General features: G+C 39.5%; 2 protein-coding genes across 3 annotated transcripts; one reads left to right on the top strand and one right to left on the bottom strand.

The window, feature by feature from the left end:
• Positions 1-10: 10 nt before the first annotated feature.
• On the bottom strand, positions 11-5,224 carry LOC133491964 (cytokine receptor common subunit gamma-like). 2 transcript variants are annotated; one of them, XM_061803740.1, is made up of 9 exons: positions 4,868-5,223; positions 4,020-4,110; positions 3,682-3,851; positions 2,630-2,760; positions 2,371-2,545; positions 2,186-2,285; positions 1,549-1,612; positions 1,329-1,424; positions 11-628 (listed from the first exon to the last, which is right to left on the bottom strand). In XM_061803740.1, exons 1-9 carry the CDS (start codon positions 4,929-4,931, stop codon positions 617-619), a joined length of 903 nt encoding a protein of 300 aa, XP_061659724.1. In that variant the 5' UTR covers positions 4,932-5,223; the 3' UTR covers positions 11-616. The 2 variants fall into 2 exon arrangements, with proteins under 2 accessions (XP_061659724.1, XP_061659723.1); XM_061803739.1 differs by lacking the exon at positions 11-628 and adding an exon at positions 636-1,143 and having other exon boundaries at positions 4,868-5,224.
• A 1,723-nt stretch (positions 5,225-6,947) lies between these two features.
• LOC133491962 (sodium/hydrogen exchanger 6-like) lies at positions 6,948-22,224 on the top strand. Its single transcript, XM_061803737.1, has 16 exons — positions 6,948-7,330; positions 8,483-8,682; positions 9,105-9,182; positions 9,586-9,662; positions 9,742-9,854; positions 11,276-11,381; positions 13,045-13,186; positions 14,315-14,420; positions 14,506-14,594; positions 14,736-14,849; positions 15,453-15,564; positions 16,501-16,654; positions 16,761-16,791; positions 16,874-16,962; positions 17,514-17,619; positions 21,335-22,224. Exons 1-16 carry the CDS (start codon positions 7,057-7,059, stop codon positions 21,629-21,631), a joined length of 2,088 nt encoding a protein of 695 aa, XP_061659721.1. The 5' UTR covers positions 6,948-7,056; the 3' UTR covers positions 21,632-22,224.
• The last annotated feature ends 619 nt before the right edge of the window (positions 22,225-22,843 follow it).

Below are 22,843 nucleotides of genomic sequence, written 5' to 3'. Positions count from 1 at the left end.
AATTAATTAAAATGCTTTTTGACAAAAAAAAAGTGTACATTTTACGTCTAGATGTCTGTAAGGGAAAGAAATACAACGTAAATAAAATAGAAAATAAAGTATTTTTTTTCTTTTCAGTGAGGCTTTAATACTCCTTATCATCCATTCATCCATCCATCATCATTTCATAGCCCCTTATCCTCAAGAGGGTCACTGGAATGCTGGACCCAATCCCAGCTGTCATCGGGCAGGATGCGGGGAACACCCTGAACTGATTGCCAGCCAATCGCAGGGCACATGAAGACAGACAGTTACACTCACAATAACACCCAAGGGTAATTTGGAGTGTCCAATGTATGGGATGTGAGAGGAAACCGGAATGGCCGGGAGAAAACCCACGCAGGCACAGGGAGAACATGCAAACTCCACACAGGCAGGCCGGGATGCAAACCCGTTTCTCAGAACTGTTCTACAGCTGCCACATAATGCCACATTATTGTAATATTTTGCCAATAATAATAATAATACTTCAATAACTTAATACACCAATTGTTATCTGGGTATATTTACATCTACATTTGGCTGACAACCAGCCCAGGGTGTAACTCATCCAAAGTGGGCTGGTATAGGTCCCAACTCACACGGAACCCTGTGAAAATAAGCAATATAGAAAATGGATGGATGGATGTTATATTTACATGTGTCGACAGTACATGAAGGAGAGTAGCAAGATTCACATTTAAAAGTCACATTGCACTGTGTAGAGCTGCAGGTTGGCCATTTGTATCGATAAATGATGTTGTTGTTGATACTCAAATAACAATTATGCAATACAAGTGGTCCTCGGACCCCTCAGAATTTATTGATACTGTATCGCATATACAATCAGAAAAACTATAGCGCATTTTGTGAGGTTTAATGTATATTTTATTAAGACGATTGAATATATAAATGTTTATCCAGTTGCAAGTTGTAGTTACTTCCAATCTGTTGGAAGCATAATAACAGGAGTTATTACATTAACTGACAGAAAAAGCCAAGCGGTGTCAGTATATGGTTAGTGAGTTTAAATCACGCTTTTCTTGAGCAGGACCTAATATTTTATTTGATACATTTTTTGCTGACCAATCTCATGAGGCACTTCCAATCGGGTGTGGTGAAAACCTGACCAAAAAAGATAGTGATGAGAACTCAGCTCAAAAAGAGACAGAGAGACAAAGTAGATCAAAGAGGAACAGGGAGTTTGCTACTCTCCAAGTTTGTCTCTTGAGATGGAAATGGGGTTGGCTGTTTGGTCTGTGTTTGGGTAGGATGTGGAACTGTTGAAGCTCTGGCTTTCAGAGTGGTACCTGGGAGACATGGTGGTACTCTTGAACAGGACAGGCACGATCATGGTAGCTTGCCTTGAAGCTTTGTTTAAGATCTTTGGGAATTTCAAGCCAAGGCTTTAGGAAAAAACATATATATATAAGCCATCTAATGAAATGTTCATCCCATTTTATTGATGCTACGCAACATAAAAATACGTTTGAACATTAACTTGAAACCTTATATCTCGATGCTTCTTACCTCAATCTTATCTTGAGGAATCAGGGATTGCTCTGGTACTACATGGATGAAGATGATTCTGAACCTATGTGAGGGAGTCAGGGACAATTTCGAAGGTAATCACAAAAAAAAAAAAATTGATATTCAGTACTGTGTCACAAGGATGTTATCATATACAGTATGTATTCAAATTTCATTCATTCTGACTTTCTAGAGGCGTGCCGAGTTCCCACATCGACCATATTGGGTGAGGGACCAGAACTGTAACCATATTTTACTCCCTGTAAACAAACAGTGCCACGAGGCCTCTGGCGTCATGGCAGGCGATGTGCTTGAGGCAGTACGTCAAGTTTGTTCATTCATTTGAAACACCACGCAATATCTGATTATCATTTTGATCAAGAGACAGTATAATGTAGAAGTAGCAAATGCAACGCTAGCCTATTACTGCAACGTGATCGCGGTGGTAATAAAACCTGGACGAAGTCCCCACTATGGAACAAGTGCCCGCTACTGGTTTTCGATTTTGTACCGTACTCAAGTGTGACCTTAAAACCAAACTATGTACCTAACACTGATTTTTGGCATGATTTTTGTGCCGTTGCTTTTGTGATCCACCATCTTGTTGGCGGGGAGTGCACAGACACATTTGACTCACCTCTCATAACGCAGCAACAGCACAACCATCAGGATGAGTATGACAGGAGCCAGAACGCACACAATTATCACAAACGTGGAACCGGTGCCTTGGTCACATTCTGTGATCCGGCAAAAAATAGGTTTGTAAAACGGATAAATGGAACCCCCCTCCCCCCTCCCAAATGGATTATGGAACGTTGTTACCTGTGCTGTTGTTTGATATCCAGATCACAGGATCACTCCAGTCACTCCAGTCAGAAGCTGAGCACGTTTCGTCCAAACTGCTTCTCACTTTAAGTTCATACCGGGAACAATCAGAGGGCAAGTTGATGCAGTAATTTTGCTTCCCATGAAGGACTGCACATGTCTGCGGAAAGCACTGTAATTCAAATGGAAAGTCAATGCAAATCACAGACAAAAAAAAAAATACCAATAATGAGACTGGAGACATCTGGTTACTTACGTCCCAATTCTTGTAACAGGTCCTGTAGCAAACCTCATTTTGCACACATGATGGCAAGATCTGATTCCAGTAGAACCAAACATTGTCTGCTCCTTTCTGAACAGTCAAATTGGTCGGCGGATTTAATTTAACTGCAGACGAGACATTTAAACCCAAAATGTTATTTGGCTTGCCTTGAAGTTATTCTTTATTCAACTTGTTGAATGGATGTCCTATAGCAAGTATTTATACAAGACTTTGTAAAAGTTTCCACAATTATTCATTCTTTTGCAATTCAGGCATATCAAATGTTTTAAAGTTTATAGGTTATTTGTATGCTTTAGAGCAGAGGTCCTCAATTAAGGGGTAAAAACAGTCCTGTGTCTGTACTATTTTCCCTTACCCATCGGTAGCACTTTATTAATCTTTTGTTTTACACTTTCTATATTACTATTTTATCAACTCATGAGTAGCACTTTATGTTAAAACATTTTCTGACTTTGTACTTCATTACAATGATGACTTCATTTTCACTCCTTAAATGCTCTGTGTCTGCTCTGCATCCAATCAGTAACATATCATTAGAGATCTAGGTCATGAAGGACTAGAAAGTCATAATATACATAATAACTATAACCATTACCAACTAGCTGTCAAATAAAATAAGAAAAAGATTCTACAATATTCCAATAATTGTTAGTATTGATTTTCAAACTGAATTGAATGTACTAAACATTTATTAGATTAATATTAAATGAGTTTTGGTTTACTAAAAAGTGCTGTGAATACAGGCGGGGGGGGGGGGTAAAGTGGGTCACGTTAGTTAGGTTTGACTTTTGAGCTTATGCATTATCTGTTGATAAAATACATTTGTAAAAATATTTTCTGTTCTGTTTTTATGTTAGATATTTGTGTACAGCATGTCATTTAAGATTATGTCATCAGTACTCTATGACTAAAGTTAAGTGTACTAATTTAAAACACTATAATCACAAGGTAAAATACAACATATTAATCTCCTTTCTAAGAAATAATGAAAGATTTGCCACAATAATGTAGAACAATGATAATACCTTTCTTTACAAGATCATGCCTTTTCGGGGAAGTTCTGTTGTCACGCTCCAGTCGTGTGTAAAACATTGTGAATCTGTTGGAAATGTCACCATAGGGCTGAATGCAGCCATTTCTGATCCTGTTGCTGGTCAAGTACATCTCACACGCCCTGGCTTTTTCATTATGAAACCTGTGTAAGAAAATTCCCATTGAATCAGCAATCCAAAAAGCTATTTCTTATCTAGCATGACATTTTTTTTAATTCAAACAATGCATTGCAATGTTTTTCAAGCCCACACTTGATGAAATGAAAGAATAATTATTTTTGTTTATTTCAAAAGATTTTATTTCAACTAACCAGCTGTGGAAGGTGTAGTTGACTGTGAGATTGCCATGTCCGTTCCAGGTACATCTAACAGTCTTCAAATGCAAAATGACACAATCGACATCTGTCAAAGATAAGTAGAACCTTGTTATTACACGGAACCCTCCAAAGTGGAACATTACAAAACTGGTGCGATTTGGTCTTCACTTAACAGTTTCAGGAGAATTTTCCACAAAAGTCCCACAAAACTGAGAGTTTAAAGTATTGGGTTTTTTTTTTTTTTTGTTTGGTTGTTTTTTTTGGGGTGATAGACAGAAGGATATGTGTATTAATAACAGAACAGACATTCCACAAATACAGCTAATTTACCAATTGTCAACAAGTTAACTATCACTTTGGAAACACTTTACAGTTGACGATGTTATCAAGCTTCTTAAAATATTGCCTGTGCATTCCATACAGATTTTATGATGATAACCTCTGTGTGTGACAACTGAATTCACTTAACATGATTTCCGATTTGAACTTGATAGCCATCCGGAATCATTTATTAAATAGAGGTAGTTGAGTGAGAGTTGACCTTTTACCGCTGTCACCAAATGAAAGAACACTCGCATAATTTTACTGTAAAATCTAATAGTCCACTACAAATGATAGATTGAATTTAATTTCATATCTGTTGTCCTTCTTTGTTAACTAACAATTTGTGGTTGAGGAAAATGTACACTGTTGACGAAACACTGATACAAAAACTTCACATGATAATCTCCATCAATTGCGGGAAAAAATGGTTTATCTTTAAGGAATTTACAGTAAATCCAAACAGGTGGCAAACTAATCCAAATCACCCTTAACTTAATTAAAATGTCAAATTTTCTTACCTGGAAATTGTTTGGCAAAAGCAGGTCCTGCCAGCCAGAGAACTAAAAGCAATTTATTCAGCATCGTGGACAAGAAGAATTTGGATGCTTTCAGCGAAGGTACACGTTGCCGTTTCCTCTGAGTTAAATGTCTGTGTTTTTTTTCCCTGCTCTAGACTTGTGTGGCTTCTACTTCCTTTTAGCGGAAATTATCATGCTATTGCTGAATTTACATGAGCATAATGTAAAAGTTGAGATTATGATTTAATGTACATGTTCAAATTGCTTAACAATACTAGGATTCTAGGCATAATTTTAATGACTACTCCTGACAGCACTGATGATACATCTGATTTAACGTTCAAATATCTTACAAATCAACCCCACCGATGAAATGTTTTGCGATTTAAATTTTGTTACAGAAGTTCAACCCTTATGCGGAAGTGATAACAGAAGAGAGATCATGTTTGGTAACACTTTCCATCATGTGTGCTACTGCGCTGTTGGCTTTCATTTCCTGTCAGAGGAAACTACTTTGAAGATACCGTATCAGCAACATGTGCACACAATTTTACCTGTATATGAAAAACACACATTTTTGGAAACGCTATAAGTGAAGATCTCATTTGTGAAAGAAGATAAATCAAATTAAGAAAAGAGTAGTCTTGACATACTTTCATTATGTGCGGCTTCTATTGACATTATTGAACACGTTCAGTTTTAGCCACTGAAAGGTTTTAAATCAAAGCGGACTTATAGAAAGTATATATTTTCAAAAACAGTATACTGTAGGTAAATTGTCACACTTCCAGAGTCATTACGTGCACCTGTTTTAACACCCTCCCACCCACAAAAAACACCCCAAACAAAACAGGAAGCACTTAAAACTGTCTGAGACAAATTGAGTGCTTTAGGTCAAATCGGAATTAATGACTAAATACTTAAAATATGTATTTATTATTATATAAAAACATATTTCGTTACTATTTTAAATAAATTAATGTATTTATCCCTGAGATTGTCTGGTGACCAATCCAGAGCGTAACCTATCAATTGTCGAATGGGATGGACAAGTGAGTATAGTGAGGACAATTGAGTTGAAAATTGTTGAGTTGTTGAAAATTGAGTGATGGATGTATAGTTTATTTATTTTATATTTGTAATTAGATTTAAAAAAAAAAATAAGTTCCTAATCCCTTAAATTTGACTCAGCAGATTTGATCTACTTTTGTTGGCCAAATCAGGTGCATCTGCGCACACATGCAATTATTTCATGGTATTTAACCATTTGACATTTTTGTCATTGATTGTATATGCTTTAGTTTTTACAGATCACATTAAGCAACATTTAACCCATTGTTTCCGTAGTGTTATATAACGGGCAACTGTTTGGACACACGCACGTACACGCACACACACTCACACAGAGCCAAAAACAAACTGGTAGTAGAAATAGAGGGGATGAGTTCCACACTGAAATACAAATGCAGTTCCAATGAATTTGGGACGTTGGTCTAAACATAAATAACAACAGCATAATATGATTTGCAAATCGTGTTCGATCTATATTTAATGGGATGAATTACAAAGACAGGATGTTCAAACTGATCAACTTTAGTGTTTTTAGCAAATCATCAACTTAGAACTTTATGACTGCTTCAAAAAAGGTCGGACAGGGTCATGCTTACCAAATGACTTTTGCTTTCCATAGTACAGTTTTAAGTTGCCCTTAGGGCTGTAGCACCAAGCTGTATTTACAGATATTGTTTCTCTGAAGTGTTCCTGAGCCCACTTGGTGATATTTTTTACACATTGATGTCTATTTTTGATGCAGTGCCGCCTGAGGGATCGGAGGTCATGGGCAGTCAATGTTGGTTTTTGGCCTTGCTGCTTACATGCAGCGATTTCTCCCGATTCTTAAACTGTTTGACCATTTTCTCACACACTTGTCCACTGAATCCTATTATTATTATGAATAGTTTATTTTCTATCCTCACCATATTGTCATACTATTTAGTTTTTTAATTCATTGTTCATTCATCCATCCATCCTCCTTTAGTATGACGTACTTATAGCCTCTTATTTTGAATAGCTAGAATTTCTTTTATTTTTGACACCAGGCCGGAAGTGGATCCTGTTTGTTGTGACCCAAAACGGGAGCAGGGACCATACTTTGCCTTACCTCTGCAACTACAAACCGTAGCGCCACAATGGCGTCTACACAAATAAACCCCCTTCTTCACGGCAAATCCCCAACGGAGTTGTGGTGGCTACCCTTCTCATTGCTGGCCCTCGTTGGGAGAGGCGAGGGGAACGCGATGGACAACGTCGCAACAGAGAGGCTGGCTGAGGAAAGCCACCGCCAAGACAGCGCTAACCTGCTCATATTCATCATGCTGTTAACGCTCACCATTCTCACCATATGGCTCTTCAAGCACAGGCGCTTTAGGTTCCTGCACGAAACTGGGCTCGCCATGATCTACGGTAAGAGCACCAGCCTCAAGCTAAACAGCCACTGACACAGTTTAGCCCCGTTAGCCAGTGCTAACTAACTGGCTGCCTGGGGTTAGCGCAGGCTAATGAGCAATAAAGCTCTTTGGTTGGTGAAGATACAGTGGCGTCTTCACCTACGAGGTTTTTTTTTTTTCATTTAAAAAAAATATAAATTCGTCCTGTGACCACGTTCGTAATTCACTCTAGACGCTCGTATCACAATTCATCTTCCCCGTTGAGATGAATGTAAACGCCACTAATCCCATCCAACAGTCCCCTTGGAAAAAAAAAAAAAAAATCATGAAAGTGTTTCACAATACTAAACCGAACTTGCCAGGATTCCACTTAAATACATGAACTAACACCAAAAGTTATATCAGAGTGTGCAGCAGGATTTATTGCATACATTGTGTGTTCCTGGCCTTCACATCTGGGCCATAAATACATCATAGGTACGATGCAAATACGTATACACAAATCACAACTGCTCAGTATCTCCAATATGATGTAGTAATCCATCAATTTTTCTTTGCCGCTCATCCTCACGAGGGTCGCGGGGAGTGCTGGAGCTTATCCCAGCTGTCAACGGGCAGGAGGCGGGGTGCACCCTGAACTGGTTGCCAGCCAATCGCAGCGCACAATGGGACAACCATCCACACTCACAATCGCACTTAGGGGCAATTTAGAGTGTCCAATTAATGTTGCATGTTTTTGGGATGTGGGAGGAGACCGGAGTGCCCGGAGAAAACCCATGCAGGCACGGGGGAGAACTTGCAAACTCCACACAGTGATTGAACCCGGGTCTTCAGAACTGTGAGGCCAACGCTTTACCATTCACCGTGCCACCTGATGTAGTAATACTTGTAGTTATTTTTCCACAGCTGATAAATTTTGATAAACCTGTGAAAAGTACTTAACGTGAACACCCCTCGACCCACCAAATGCCACCAGTGGCGGGTGAAACCTCCACTCACCCACTTACTCTACCCACTTTGGTGGACTGTGTTTTTATATAGGAAAACGTTCTGTCAAACTCCAATGAAGCTGTAAAAAAATTGACATATTAGTTCTTAAACCAACTTTGACCATCAGTGTCTCTCTCTCTCGCTCTTTCTCTCTCTCTCTCTCCCCCCTCCCTGAAAGGCCTTCTTGTGGGTGTAATCTTGCGATTCGGTGTCCACGTGCCTCCGAGCATGAGCGAGGTGGTGCAGGGCTGTGCAGTGAACGCCAGTCCCGCCACCCTGCTGGTCAACGTCAGCGGGCGATTCTACGAGTACACCCTGAAGGGCGAAGTTAGCCGCGGCAAAGGCCGCCAAGTGCAGGATGACGAGATGCTGAGAAAGGCAAGACATTATTTTTATTTATGTATTTTTATATAATTATTGTTTCTGTAAATTTATTCTTAAATTGTCTTTTTTATCATTATGATGGTTATAGTTTTACTTCTATGTAACTGTTATTTTGTATTAATGATGTTTCTATCTTATAATACAGTGTAAGTACTACGGGTGGAAGGGATTAGTCATCGCTTCAACTTTAACACTCATCATCGATGGTTTTGGCATTAACAACATAGATGTCTCTCCAAAACCAGCGGGTGGTGGCGTCCAATATGTCATTGTTTATTTTAAGTTGGCTCAGATATGATCACCTCAACTTCAACTATCTTAAAAAAAAAAAAAAAAATCAGGTTGTTTGTGTCCTTGTAATACTTTCAGAAGGATTGCACAAAATTAAACATCGTTTCTCTGCTGCATTTCTTTAGGTTACTTTTGACCCAGAAGTCTTTTTCAACATTTTGCTGCCCCCAATCATCTTCCATGCTGGATACAGTCTAAAACGGGTAAGGTGATCTAAAGGACAGTTTATAATCAAAAGTTAACTGTAGTAGAGACCCTGCGTGGACAGAAGTGTTGGGACACTATAGAAAATGGGGGGAAAATTCACACAGGGGCTAGACATACTAAAGTTATGGGATGGGGGTGGTAGCAACAATACATGTCTTTCTAATCATGTATTGTGGAAATATGTCAATTATTTGTTGTTGGAGCTTTTTTTTCACATCAGTTCCTTTATTTGTTTTAAGATTTGTTGTCAAGGTAGGTCAAGCGCTCTTACGGGGCAAATAATGGCCCAGGAGCTGTAGGTTCCCCACCAACAGTGTGTTGTTTTTGTACTCTTGATGTGACTTCAGAGTCACTTCACATTTTAATATTTTAAAAAATGTTTGTCCTCATCTGTTTTAGAGACATTTTTTCCGCAACATAGGCTCTATTCTGGCCTATGCTTTCATGGGAACTGTTATATCCTGCTTTATTATCGGGTACGTGCTTTGTTCCGATTCATATACTGCAACTGTAACTAGTCTTCCAGTGTTAATGGCTTCCTCCAATGTCCTCCAGGCTCATCATGTATGGTTTTGTGTCCTTCATGAAAGTGGTGGGCCAGCTTGGGGGAGATTTTTATTTCACTGACTGCCTCTTCTTCGGGGCCATTGTATCAGCAACAGACCCAGGTACAACATCAGTTGGGGGGAGTCAATTGTGAGACTGTGAATTGGGCATCAAACAGTTTACTGATTTTTCCTATTGAACCTCTGTGCCAATCAACGTTTTCCTTGACTTTTGCATTATTCTCATTTAAAAACACATTTGTCCCATAGGAAATTAGCCAAACTAATTCAATCCAGGTTAAAACCTTGCCATCACAACCCTTTTATTAGCAGTACAATGTCATATTATTAGATATCATTTTAATATTCCTAATTGTCAGATAAGTAGAAGGAAAACTTTACTAGTATTACTAATTAAAGTTGCAATAAAGTAATTGCCGTGTCACTCTCTGTGGCCCACTAAAGCAAAGCAAGTATTGACTTAATGTGTAGTCCCAAGTTGGTTTATTCTTTTCATTTTATAAGAAAACCAAAACTAACTAAATTCAAACTAAAATTGCAATTTTTCTTGTTTAAACAGACCTTGAAATCATTAGTTCCAAAAGTTGTGCATGCCATCATTTTGCACGACTTCTGATTTCAAAATGAATTTTTTTGTAACTACATCTGAAAATATTTTCGAGCAATAATTATGTACAATACAGTTGAACCTCTCACATTTGTCGTTTAACATTCGTAAATTAAATGTTCACAATATTTTTTCCACTTACATACTTGCAGTTTTTGTGATCAGGCCAAAGCAAAAAAAAAAAAAAAGGATGTTGAATTGAGGAGTTTCATGTAGACAAATGTTGTGCTTTACCGCCATCTTGTGGCATCATGGTGGCAAGGAACTACAGTATATAGAAATGAGGTGAGTTGTGTTATTTTATCATTAAAATAAACCATAAATAAATAAGCCATGGTGGCACGGTGGACAAATGCTTAGAGTATCTGCCTCACAGTTCTGAAGACTGAGGTTTCTTGCCTGTGTGGAGTTTGCATTTTCTCCTTGTGCCTGTGTGGAGTTTCTCCGTGCACTCCGGTTTCCTACCATATCTCAAAAACATGCATTAATTGGGGACTCTAAATTGCCCTTAGGTGTGGTTGTGCGTATCAATGGTTGTAATTAGCTGGTAACCAGGTCGGGGTGTGTCCCCCCTCCTGCTCGAAGAAAGCCTTTATTGTCATTACATGTTATAGATTATACTTGTTTATACAATGAAATAACAAACTCTACTCCACAAGATGCTTAAACCAATATGAATACAATAGAATAAAAAGTCTTGTAATTCAGTATCATGTATCCAGCACTCCTGTGACCCTGGTGAAGGTAAGTGGCTCAGATAATGGATGAAATAAACAATGTTACAAATTCTACATAAGCTTTCTTGTACCTCATCTAAAAGTGACCTTGCACAACTTTTTAAAAATCAAATGTGGCCCTTGACCACAAAGGTTTGCATTCAGGGGTCATAAAACGTCATTTCCCTTTTGTGTTGCAGTGACAGTGCTGGCTATTTTTAATGATCTGAAGGTAGACGTGGACCTGTATGCTTTACTTTTTGGAGAGAGCGTGCTCAACGATGCCGTGGCAATCGTCCTCTCGTCGTAAGTTTTCACGACACCCTTCTGAAAAATCAACTAACACTCACTCACACTTCGCATCTTCAAATCCTCTACTGCATCTCATCGTACTAACAAAAGTCCCTGTCATTCTACTGCTGGCCTTCCATTCGTCCATCTGTGTCGTTCATCACCTACCTGTACGTATGCATGCAGTGTTCTTCTCCGCATGGAGAAGCGGGATAGGCAGGGAGCTCGAAGTTTGCAGCCTGAGGGCTCAGAGGAATGGCTGGGAAAGAACCAGACAGTCATTCCTCGGTGGGTGGTTGGGCTGTGCGTTTGTTTGTGGTGGCATACTGAGATTCCACAAACTGAGTCATTACACATTTCCTCAAAAAGTGCCCATGGGTTTTTTTTTATAATAAGAGAGTAACAGGGGTTTATTTTTGAAGGCATCGTCTATTTGAGTGGGGACATTTATTTGGACAGAGAATTGTGTCAACTGTAACATGAAAAGTCTATATTTGTGTCCTTTTCATTCATGGTTCTTATCAATAATGCAGTGCAGTTGTACGCAGAGCTAATTGTTTCGTGCTTCAATTTCCCCAGGTCACATAATATAGACGCAGATACCTAAGCAGCGTGGTCGAAATTACATCCATGCAAATGTTTTGTTCGTTATTGTATAGCTTGTTTTTTCATTTTATTTTTTTTAAAACATTTTCATTGGCATATGTAAAAACTAACTAGAATTTTGACTATACTGTGGGTCATCCCAATAATGCAAAAAAAAAAAACCTGTCTAGTTGAGGTGGGGAGTTTATTTGTTTAAGTCAGGGATGGAGAATCCATATTTCATCTCATGTGGCATATCCGTTTTTGCATAGTCCTCTGAAGGTCATACTAGATTTATAAAATATATGATTCTTTTCTGTTGTAAATGTTTTCGGGTTTTTATAATTATACCTTTGAGTTTTGATCTGTCATTAAAATAGCCTTGCAATCGCATGTGTCGTAATCCTGCAATCAATTGGAACATTATTTGAACGGTGGCCACTATTTGAGGAAATGTCTTACATTTTAAACAATCTGCTTTTCCTTTTAGGTCACTGTTGGGTCAAAACCTGTCAAGTGATTTGGGATTATTTTTTTTTTTAACAGTACAGGTGGTACTCCTCCTTACGACAAATAGTATTTTGAGGATACATATAGGATGCGGTGTAAGAGTATATCAAATTAAGCTTGAAAAGAACTTAATTGTTTAAAATTTATTGCCTTAAAGACTTTTTCATACAAACATTTAGTGTAGTTATGAGAATTCAAAGTTACAAATGGCATGTAATGAACCAGCAGCATAACAATACATTGTACGCATGCTCAGTCACGGTTGAATTATTTATGGCTTAGAAGTGTTTTCAGACATATTCAGTGTAATTTCAGTATGACTGTACTACTATGTTAGCAATAGGCACTGGCACATTCTGACTTGCTTGAAAATTTGTTACGTTGCGACTGTAGGCCAGGAACGATATCATAAATCAAAGACTCCCTATTTGGTTTATCATGAGAGTAAAGTGTTTCAATCACAGGGGTTACCAAACATTCACAGATTCAGGTTAATTTGATTTGTCTGTGTCTTCACGTGGGCCCTGTCTTTCTGTGTTACTTCTAATGGTAAGCATGTTAATGCTATTCATCTGGCCCTCAGGTCCATTGTGGCCTACCAGCCTGCGGGAGACAACAGCCACAGCTTTGAAGCCATGGCCTTGCTCAAGTCCTTTGGCATCTTCCTGGGTGTCTTCAGTGGATCGTTTGCGCTTGGTGTGGCGACTGGCGTGGTGACTGCACTCATATCCTTCACCAGTGCATTTTGGTGGTGTACCCGCGCCGAGATTGCTCACACAATTCATTTTTGCTGTATTATGGAGAGCAAAAAATGTAGTTCCTCCTGAGCTTCAGACACTGCAGTTGTGATTTGCTTTTCGTTTTTTTGTGCAGGCTGTATGCCGAATTACTATTTTCTAACCGTTGGTTCTAAAAAAGTGAATTGTGTGAAGACGCAGATGATGTCCACTCAGTCTTTTTCTTTTTTTAAGCCATGGACCTCCTTCAACAAAATCTATAGCTGCACTTACCCTTAGAAAAAAGTAAAATCAATGATTTTTTTTTTTTTTTAGAGCCAATCATTATGTTTAATAATCCACTCTTAAACATCCATCCATCTGTATCTTCTACAGTACAGGTTGTCAACTTTTTTTGAAAGTGAGGCCTATTTCTTGGATACTGATTGTGAAGGGCCACCAGTTTGATACACACTTTCCAATTAAGGAATTTTCTCAAATTATCTCTTTTTTAAAAAAAAAAAAAGACAAATAATTCATCTATGTGAAGACACTGACCATTATGTCTCACAATAATTTTCCATAATTTAACAATATAGGAAATGCCTTAATATCAAGATGCAACATTTTATTTCTGTACTTCTCTTCAAGCATTTACATTTCCACTGACAATATTCTTAGGAAGGCAGAATGTCTAATTTCTGGTGAGCTATTTTGAGAACAGGCCAGCGGGTACCAATGTTACCAACTCCTGTCCATCCTTTATCCTTACTAGGGTCTCTGGTGATATTGAGCATATTGCGGCTATCTCTGGGTAGGAGGCTGTGGCCACCCTGGACTGTTTGCCAGCCAATCACAGGAACCATGGAGACAAGCATTTCCACCTCAGGAAAATTTGGAGTCTTTAGATCTCTGTCAAATTGAAGTCATGCAGAGTTAAAAACTTGTCTTGTCAAACCAAGGTTCAATTCGTTTCACACTTAGCCAGGGAATATGCTGTCAGAGTCGTGTGTGTCAAATATCAACATTAGAAGGTAATTTGCTGTTGAGATATAATATACATAATAATAATAATATACATAATCATAGGGTTTGCATGTTACCTTTTATTGCTGCTTTTTCTTAACGTTCCATCACGTGACCAAATTTACCAAGTTGCGGGACTTCCCCTTACTGGAGACGGCATTGTTTTTCCTCATGTCCTGGAGCACCTTCCTGTTGGCCGAGGCCTGTGGTTTTACTGGTGCTGCATTTGCATAATTATATTTTGAATCATTTTCCTCTTGTGGTCAACTGTCGCGTAATGTTCTGAATGTGTCCCATTCCAGGCGTGGTTGCTGTGCTGTTCTGCGGTATCACTCAGGCGCACTACACCTACAACAATCTCTCTCGTGACTCACAGGATCGCACCAAACAGGTTAGTGGCGTTCACGTTTGTCCCCAGTGTGGTTTTATGGATGCCAACTAGGGCATGTCATTCACCAAAAAATACCAACGGGCACTCTCATGAAGCGGAAGTGGTTTGTCATGTGCTTGTTTTGTCTCCATGTCACGTCAGTTATTCGAACTGCTCAACTTTTTGGCGGAGAACTTCATCTTCTCCTACATGGGCCTGACGCTCTTCTCCTTTCAGTCGCATGTCTTCAACCCTTTGTTCATTATCGGGGCCTTTGTATCCTTTACCCAGCTCAACCTTGAAGAGGTCTTCTTGTATTTGGGATGTACATTTACATTAAATAACAGAATCCCCAAAGTCAGATGGGCAAAAATGGATTTAAATTAATCTGGATTTTTAGAGCGTTATTTGAGCACTGAGAAATACAAATGGTTAAATATCAGTTGCATTTACATTGTAAATAGGATGTGGATGAAAGCATGACGCTAATGACAATCATGGAACCAAACAAATTACTCAAGCAATGAGTTCAAGTGATGAGTAGTTTTAATGTCATTTTTATTAACAGTGGATGCTTTTTTTGTTGTTAAGATTTAGTGTACATTTTTATCTCTTTTACGAAGAGGCCAGATTCTGATCATAGGATATTTGATTCTATGCATTTTTTTTATGCTGCCATCACAAAAACTATGCCAATTGTGTCACCTGGTGGCAGAAAATCTGATGTCTCACTTGTAGTATCCAGTGTAAATTTAGCATGAGGCAATTATGACAATATAGCAGTGACTATTTGTTCCCTGTCATTATGGTAATTTCTTGTGCATACCTCTTTAACTGTTTAAGCATGGCGTTTTGCCCTTGACCTAATTACATCTTTAGGTGGCTGTGTTCTTGGGCAGGGCGGCAAACATTTACCCATTGTCCTTCTTGCTCAACCTGGGCCGCAAGAATAAGATCGGATCCAATTTTCAGCATGTCATGATGTTTGCAGGTATGTTTTACTAGACACTGAGGTGAAGTCTGTCAGGATTTCGCTGTCACCCTTTCGTTTGATTATTTCTTTAAAAAAAAAAAAAAAAGGCAAATGTCAAAGTAAGAGTAGGCTCTATGTCCTCATAGACTATAAAGTTCATTTGTAGAACAAGCCTCGTGATCTGTCTCTGCCGCTTTATTCCAGTAGAGGGAAGTGTTGTTTAAGGTATCTTATGCAGGGTCTTTGTACTGCACACAATTTCCGAATGGGTTCTAGTGCTTAAATAATGTGTGGTCTTTTACAAACAACACACAAATTCATATAATTTTTTGTTCTTCGTTTGTTAAAGCATATGTCAACCCTGGAGCAAAATCACTTTACCCGTCTCAAGATTTATCCTCGCCAAACCCCTTGTTGTGAATCTTTCGTCATTCATTATCAGCATTTGTGGGTATTATGTTTTCGTTCTTTATATAATGGCTCTTTTGAAGTTTGTTTTTATTTTTTGAGCGGTATGGTGGCTTGGATAAAATGCTTTCTTGTTCCATGCGTCTACATAAATTTGAATATGCCAAAAATGTGTACTTTCAGTAGGTTGATTAAAAAAAGTTTAACTCATGAAGATTAATTGAACAGTCAAATACTTTTCAGATGGCAAGCTTCTATCTAATTTCAATATTAAAAATCAAACGTTTGTCTCGTGTAATCTCTTCAACATGGCAAGTTGTGTTTTTGTTAGCACTAATCTATAATCAGAATGACAAAAAAAATCATGCAGTATTTTACTCTGTGTAATGCATCTGTATTAGTGTGACTTTTCCAAATAAACTACTGAAATAAATTGAGTTTAACATGATAATTACGATATTGATCTTATTGAGGTGCACCTGAATATTGCCCTTATGTCGTAGGCTCCCAACCCCTGGTCTATTTCTACAATTCTGTCCGTTATAGGTCTGCGTGGGGCGATGACATTCGCCCTGTCTATCCGAGACACTGCCACTTACGCCCGCCAGATGATGTTTTCAACCACTTTACTGATTGTCTTCTTCACCGTGTGGATCTGCGGAGGCGGCACCATGCCTATGCTCTCCTTCATGAGTATTCCGTAAGCGCCACAACGGAGTTCATCATGCCATCTATGATTTTTTTTTTTTTTTTTTAGGGGGGAATTATTCCAATGTCACCATCATGTCTTTTTTGTTCCTCCTCAGCGTGGGTGTAGACTCTGATCAAGATCACTCAGTAAGTAATCCTGGTTGAAATCCAGTTTTTTTCCTTGTAAAATTTAAACAAAGAAAACACGATTGAATGTTCTGCTTGACAGAGTTCAGGAATGTTAGATGGCTCTCAGAGGAGGAACACCAAGCATGAGAGCGCCTGGCCCTTCAGGATGTGGTACAACTTTGATCACAAGTATCCTTTGATGTGGAGAAATAGTGATATTTAATTTCCATTTTTAATATTAATCGCTCAAGGGTAAACTTAATGTCCAGTGCTATGTGCAAAGCGTTTTTCATACATAAATTGTAACAAAGTGATTTGCATGGGTAAATCAAGCCTGTGCTACTACTGGTCATTGTATACAGGCACACAGTCACACATGGAAATAGTGACATGTTAGGAATAATGACTCAGTGACTGTTTGGGTAGGTCCAGAAGATCTAGCTAAAATACAAGTTCAAAAGAACATCCATTGGACAAGAGTGTTCAGAAGATGATTCAGATACAGATTTCTCATCCGGAAGTTCACTCCATGCATCCTGATGACACGGCCAAGAGGGAACAAAATTGTTGCACATTACAGGCCTAAATTTGATCCTGCACAGTACCATGTTTCTTCATGGACTTCCAAGAAGCATGCATTCAAGCATATACTGTACACTTTTTTTAGGCACTTGTATCATTATAAGTTTTTTTTGTACCTTTGTCAAAATGCCCAAGCCCCTTGACACCTTTTCGCGCAGCTACCTAAAACCCCTCCTGACCCACAGTGGCCCCCCTCTTACCGCCACTCTGCCAGCCTGTTGCGGACCACTGGCACGGTGCCTCACCAGCCCGCAAGCATACGAGGTTTGAATGTCAACTCCATCATTTTAACATGTTTAAATAGCTGCCTCATTAGGTTTGAATGTTTTATAGTCAGACAAGCATTTGAATTTTGGATTGTTTTTGCTGGATAATGTAATGTATATGTACAGTATTTCCTCAAATAATCGCCGTCCCTCTAATGGCGCCATGCCACAATTAGTCACAGAGTGTGTCATGGATTTAAGACAAAGCAATACCTCCCATAAATGGAGACTTCCCTTTTTAGATTCAGATATTTATTGTCATTGCAACAAGCGCAGCGATAAAATAAGCTGCAGACCATTCAGTCCAAATATAAAAATATGCGTATATATAATAACAAAGATTTTAAAAAAAAATGAAATAACATTCGTTATTCGTTAATGTTGAAGAATTAAAAGTGAAGTAAATAGACACATTACAGAAACATAGATTGAGCAGATATTTACATAAGATGCACCTGAAATTGACAATTGCATATTGTGAGTTACAGCAGGAAAGAGATGTATATTGAATACTGGAGTTGTATTGGTTTATGGCACTTATTATCGAGAGTGATTGTTGAGGTCTCTAACAGCAATTGGGAAAAAGCAGTTTTTCAGTCGATTTGTCTGGTTTTAATGGTCCTGTACCGTCTGCCCAATGGCAGTAGCGCAAACAGGGAGCGGCCCGGTTGGTAGGAGTAACCTAACTTCGTCAGCATGCAACCTTTAGAGGAGCCGGTGCTAAGTTTGAGGGGTGTGGAGGTGTGGCGGTGCCAATCCTGACCCTTTGAGTGTTCTGTTAAAAAGTCCTTAATACAGAGCCATTTGGAGTGAGGTAGACTGAGGTTCAGCAGTTTCCTTACTAGGTCGTGTGGTAGGATTGTTAAACGCTGAACTGTAATCCACAAAGAGAAGGCAGTGTAATTACCTTGTTTCTCCAGGTGGGACAGCACTGTGTGCAATGCTATATTCGCCGTCCTCTGTTAATCTGTTTGCCTTGTATGGATCTGAGCTGGGTCTTATGAAGGTCATGATATGACTCCCATTTTTTCAAAACACTTCATCACCACAGGTGTAAGTGCTACCGGCCGTTAGTCATTGAGGCCGATTGTGGTTGGTTTCTTGGGTAGGGGGTGACTGGACCTTTCCCATTTGAAACCTAATAAACGGGTACTAACTAAACAAAGTTTGCAGACATTGTTCACAGGTAACCAAAACAGTAGCACCTACGAAGACAACAAATTTAAGTGTTGTGTCTTATTGCATGTTATAGGTGACATTGCCACACATTATTCACAATGGTTTTACTGATGAAATGGCATCTTTGTCGTAGTAAACACTGACGCCTGAGAGCTCTACAATGTTGTGTGTGTCCATGTTGACGCTGTGGGGAGCTACATGATCTTGAGTCTTATTTTAAGGGGCTTTTTCACATAACATATGTCGTAATACACAGGTAATATTTTTGTTACCGGGCTACAGCTGGTATGTGGCACCCAAATGCAATTTCCAGTAAAAATCAATATGGGTCACCAGCCCTATTCTGCTTAAATGCCACAAGATGGCTCCATCTCTCGGTAGAAGGACAATGGTATTTGCTAAGTAAAGTATATAAAGAATATAAACGTATTGTTGAAGATGATATCTCCACTGAGTCACATTGGTTGTTTTATGAAATACAGTGCCCTCCATAATTATTGGCACCCCTGGTCAAGATGTGTTTTTTAGGTTCTAATATTTTTTTTCTAAATAATATGGGACCTTAATGGAAAAAAAGAGAAAAATTCAACCTTCAATACAAGTGCATTTATTTAGTGGGGAAAAATCCCACATAAAGAAATAACTATTTGACATCAAATAATGTGTGCCACAATTATTAGCACCCCTGGTGTTAATACTTTGTACAACCCCCTTTTGCCAACAAAACAGCACCTAATCTTCTCCTATAATATTTCACAAGATGGGAAAAGACAGAAAGAGGGATCTTCAGTCATTCCTCTTTGCAGAATCTCTCTAAATCATCCAGAGACCTGGGTCCTCTCCTCTTCAGCTCACCCCACAAGTTTTCAATGGGGTTGAGGTCTGGGGACTGAGATGGCCATGGGAGGAGCTTGATTTTGTGTCTGGTGAACCATTTCTGTGTAGATTTGGCCATATGTTTAGGGTCATTGTCTTGCTGAAAGACCCAGTATTGACCCATCTTCAGATTTTGGGCAGAGGGCAATAGATTTTGATTCAAAATGTCCTGGTATTTCAAAGCATTCATGATGCCATGCACCCTAACAAGGTTCTCAGGGCCTTTGGAAGCAAAGCAGACCCACAGCTTCACTGACCCACCCCCATACTTCACAGTGGGTATGAGGTGCTTTTCAGCATGCGCATCTTTCGTGGCACGCCAGACCCACTTAGTGTTTGTTGCCAAAAAGCTTAATCTTGGTCTCATCTGACCAAAGCACACAGTCCCAGTTGAAGCCCCAATACCGCTTGGCGAACTCCAGACGTTTGCGTCTATGATTGTGAGTGAGGAAAGGTTTTCTCCATGCATCTATCCCAAACAGCTTGTTGGCATGTAGACAACGCCTGATGGTTTATTTGGAGACTTTGTGACCCCAGGATGCTACCATTTGTTGTAATTCTGTAACAGTGAGCTTTGGAGATCGTTTGATTTCTCTTACCATCCTCCTCACTGTGCGTGGTGGCAAAATAAACATGGGTCCTCGTCCAGGCTTGTTTACCACTGTTCCGGTTGTTTTGAACTTCTTAATTATTCCTCTCACAGTGGATATGGGCAGCTGCAGATGAGTGGCAATCTTCTTGTAGCCTCTGCCTGACCCGTGAAGGTCGATGCACATCTGCCTCACTTTTATGCTGTGTTCCTTTGTCTTTCCCATGTTTAAGAGTGGATAAGAGAAATGGCATCTGTGTCATGTCATATTTATACCCCAGGGAAACAGGAAGGGATGAATTACTAATTAAATGTTCCTACATACTCTGGTAAACTTTGTAAACTACTGTAGAAATGACAGAAATGCTTCAATTATATTTATTTCTTGGGAATTGTTAAGGGTGCCAATAATTGTGGAACAGGTGATTTAATGAAAAATAATTATTTTTTTAGTCAGGAATTTTTTTTATTTCTTAATTCATTTGAGTTGAAGGTTACATTTTCCTAAAATTTTCAGTGTGACAGTATTCTTCTGCAATAAACACTGAATTTATTTTAAAGCTTTTAACACATCTTAACTGGGGGTGGCAATAATTATGGAAGGCACTGTAGCTCAGTGTTTTCCGCGTGTGCGTTTTGAGTGCATAATTTAAAAATCCAATGTACTGGCTGAGGCACGACTGGATCTGTTTACTGTACAATAGTACAATAACTATGCTTTATGTCCAATTCCATCCATCCTTTCATCCATTTTCTGAGCGCTTATCCTCACGAGGGTCGCGGGAGTGCTGGAGCCATTCCCAGCTGTCATCGGCCCGGAGCCGGGGTACACCCGGAACCGGTTGCCAGCCAATCGCAGTCCTCCTGGAGACAGACAATTTTATATCCCATTATCAATTCATATTTAATCTATAATCCACATGACACCTAGTACCAATAGCATATCCATCGTTTTTGTATTTGACATTCAGGTAATGTAAATATATAATTTGTGGCATAGGAAAATGTTATAAGGCATGTAGGAAACATTTGTTTACCTGTATTTATTTTAATTATTTTTTCACAATAGAACGAAGGGCCGCTCCATGATGAAGACTTCATCCTGAACGACGGCAGTGTGAGCTCCATGTACGCTGATGTCACCGTCAGCACGGACGGCTCGGGATCTGGCAACATCAAGCGCCACCGCCCGTCCGCTGCCGACGAGAGCCTGGACCACGAACTGGCGCAGGCTGAGCATGAGGTGGCCATCCGGGGAACCCGCCTGGTCCTGCCAATGAATGACCCAACCGATCCCCCGACAACCGTGACTCTGCCCCCGCCGCCTTCCCCGCCCCGGTCGGACCCCCGGAGACACAGACTATGAGTAAGGGTTTGCACTGGTGGGATGCGGCTTCTCATCCAAGTAAATTTTTTTTTTTTTTCGAAAGCCTCCATTGTTGGGGCAGTGGCTTTATGTACGTGACCGCACTGTATGTTCTGCAGGCGCTTCATACGAGAGTACATGGTACTATAAATTTTTAAGGCTTGTTTGAGCAGTGGCTATTTTTACGTGACTGTAATTCTTTTGGGGTTTTCTATTTTACAGTGGTTCTCACTAGAACAATATCTCCCCCCCATGTGCTATTTTGCGTTCTAATGCTTGAAAAAAGTTGAGATTTTGAGACAGGCATGTAGCTATTTTTACGTTTTATTTCTTTCCTCCTGCAACCTAGTTTTGCGGTAATTTTCCACTAGACTGAAGTCATTTTCTTATCTCAGTCATGTTGCTGGGGTTCCTACAGTCATTCTTTCTAGTGCAAAGTATTTGGCCACATGACTGTAGTGTATTTTTTGACAAGAAGGTAATTCACCACCATGTTTCTCATCATTTAAAATCTTTACATGGACAGGTCCGTCTCAGCACCGTGAGGAGTGCGCCGTGACTGTAGACTTGAACATGAGCGCGCTACATGCAAGGTCAGGTACTGTTAATCAAAATACATGTAAGGATGTGCACATTGAGTCACTGGGTAGAGAGGCTTAGCTACGTGAAAACTGACTACTTCTGCACTCCTGTGAAGATATTTTGGCACTACGCATGTTTTTCATGTTAATTAATGTATCTGTTTATTTTATAGTATGACATTTCTTTATTATAGTTTATTTGTAGAGATGGGAAAGCTTGTTGGTATTATGCATCTTTTTTTTTGTTTTTCCTCTCAAAGGCACCGCACCAGTTATCCCAGGAGAGGTAAACTGTATGAATGTAGAGAGGTTGTCGATTGCCATTCCAGATGGTTCTTAACTATGTCCGTGTAAAAACAAATTCTTTGTGTAATGTAGCAAGATGCGCGAGATGGTGGGAAAACTGGTTTGAGTGTTGGCCTCACAATTCAGAGGGTTTAAATCCCAGGACTGCCTGTATGGAGTTTGTATGTTGTACCCATGCATGCGTGGGTTTTCTCCGGGCACTCCGGTTTCCTCCCACATCCCAAAAAATGTCATTCATTGGGCACTCTAAATTGCCCCGAGGTGTGATTGTGAGTGCGGCTATTCGTCTCAATGTGCCCTGGGACTGGCTGGCAACCAATTCAGG

Source organism: Syngnathoides biaculeatus, chromosome 18 (genome assembly GCF_019802595.1).
Source record: "Syngnathoides biaculeatus isolate LvHL_M chromosome 18, ASM1980259v1, whole genome shotgun sequence".
Classification (NCBI taxonomy): Eukaryota; Metazoa; Chordata; class Actinopteri; order Syngnathiformes; family Syngnathidae; genus Syngnathoides; species Syngnathoides biaculeatus.
This window is presented reverse-complemented; position numbering and strand designations above follow the sequence as displayed.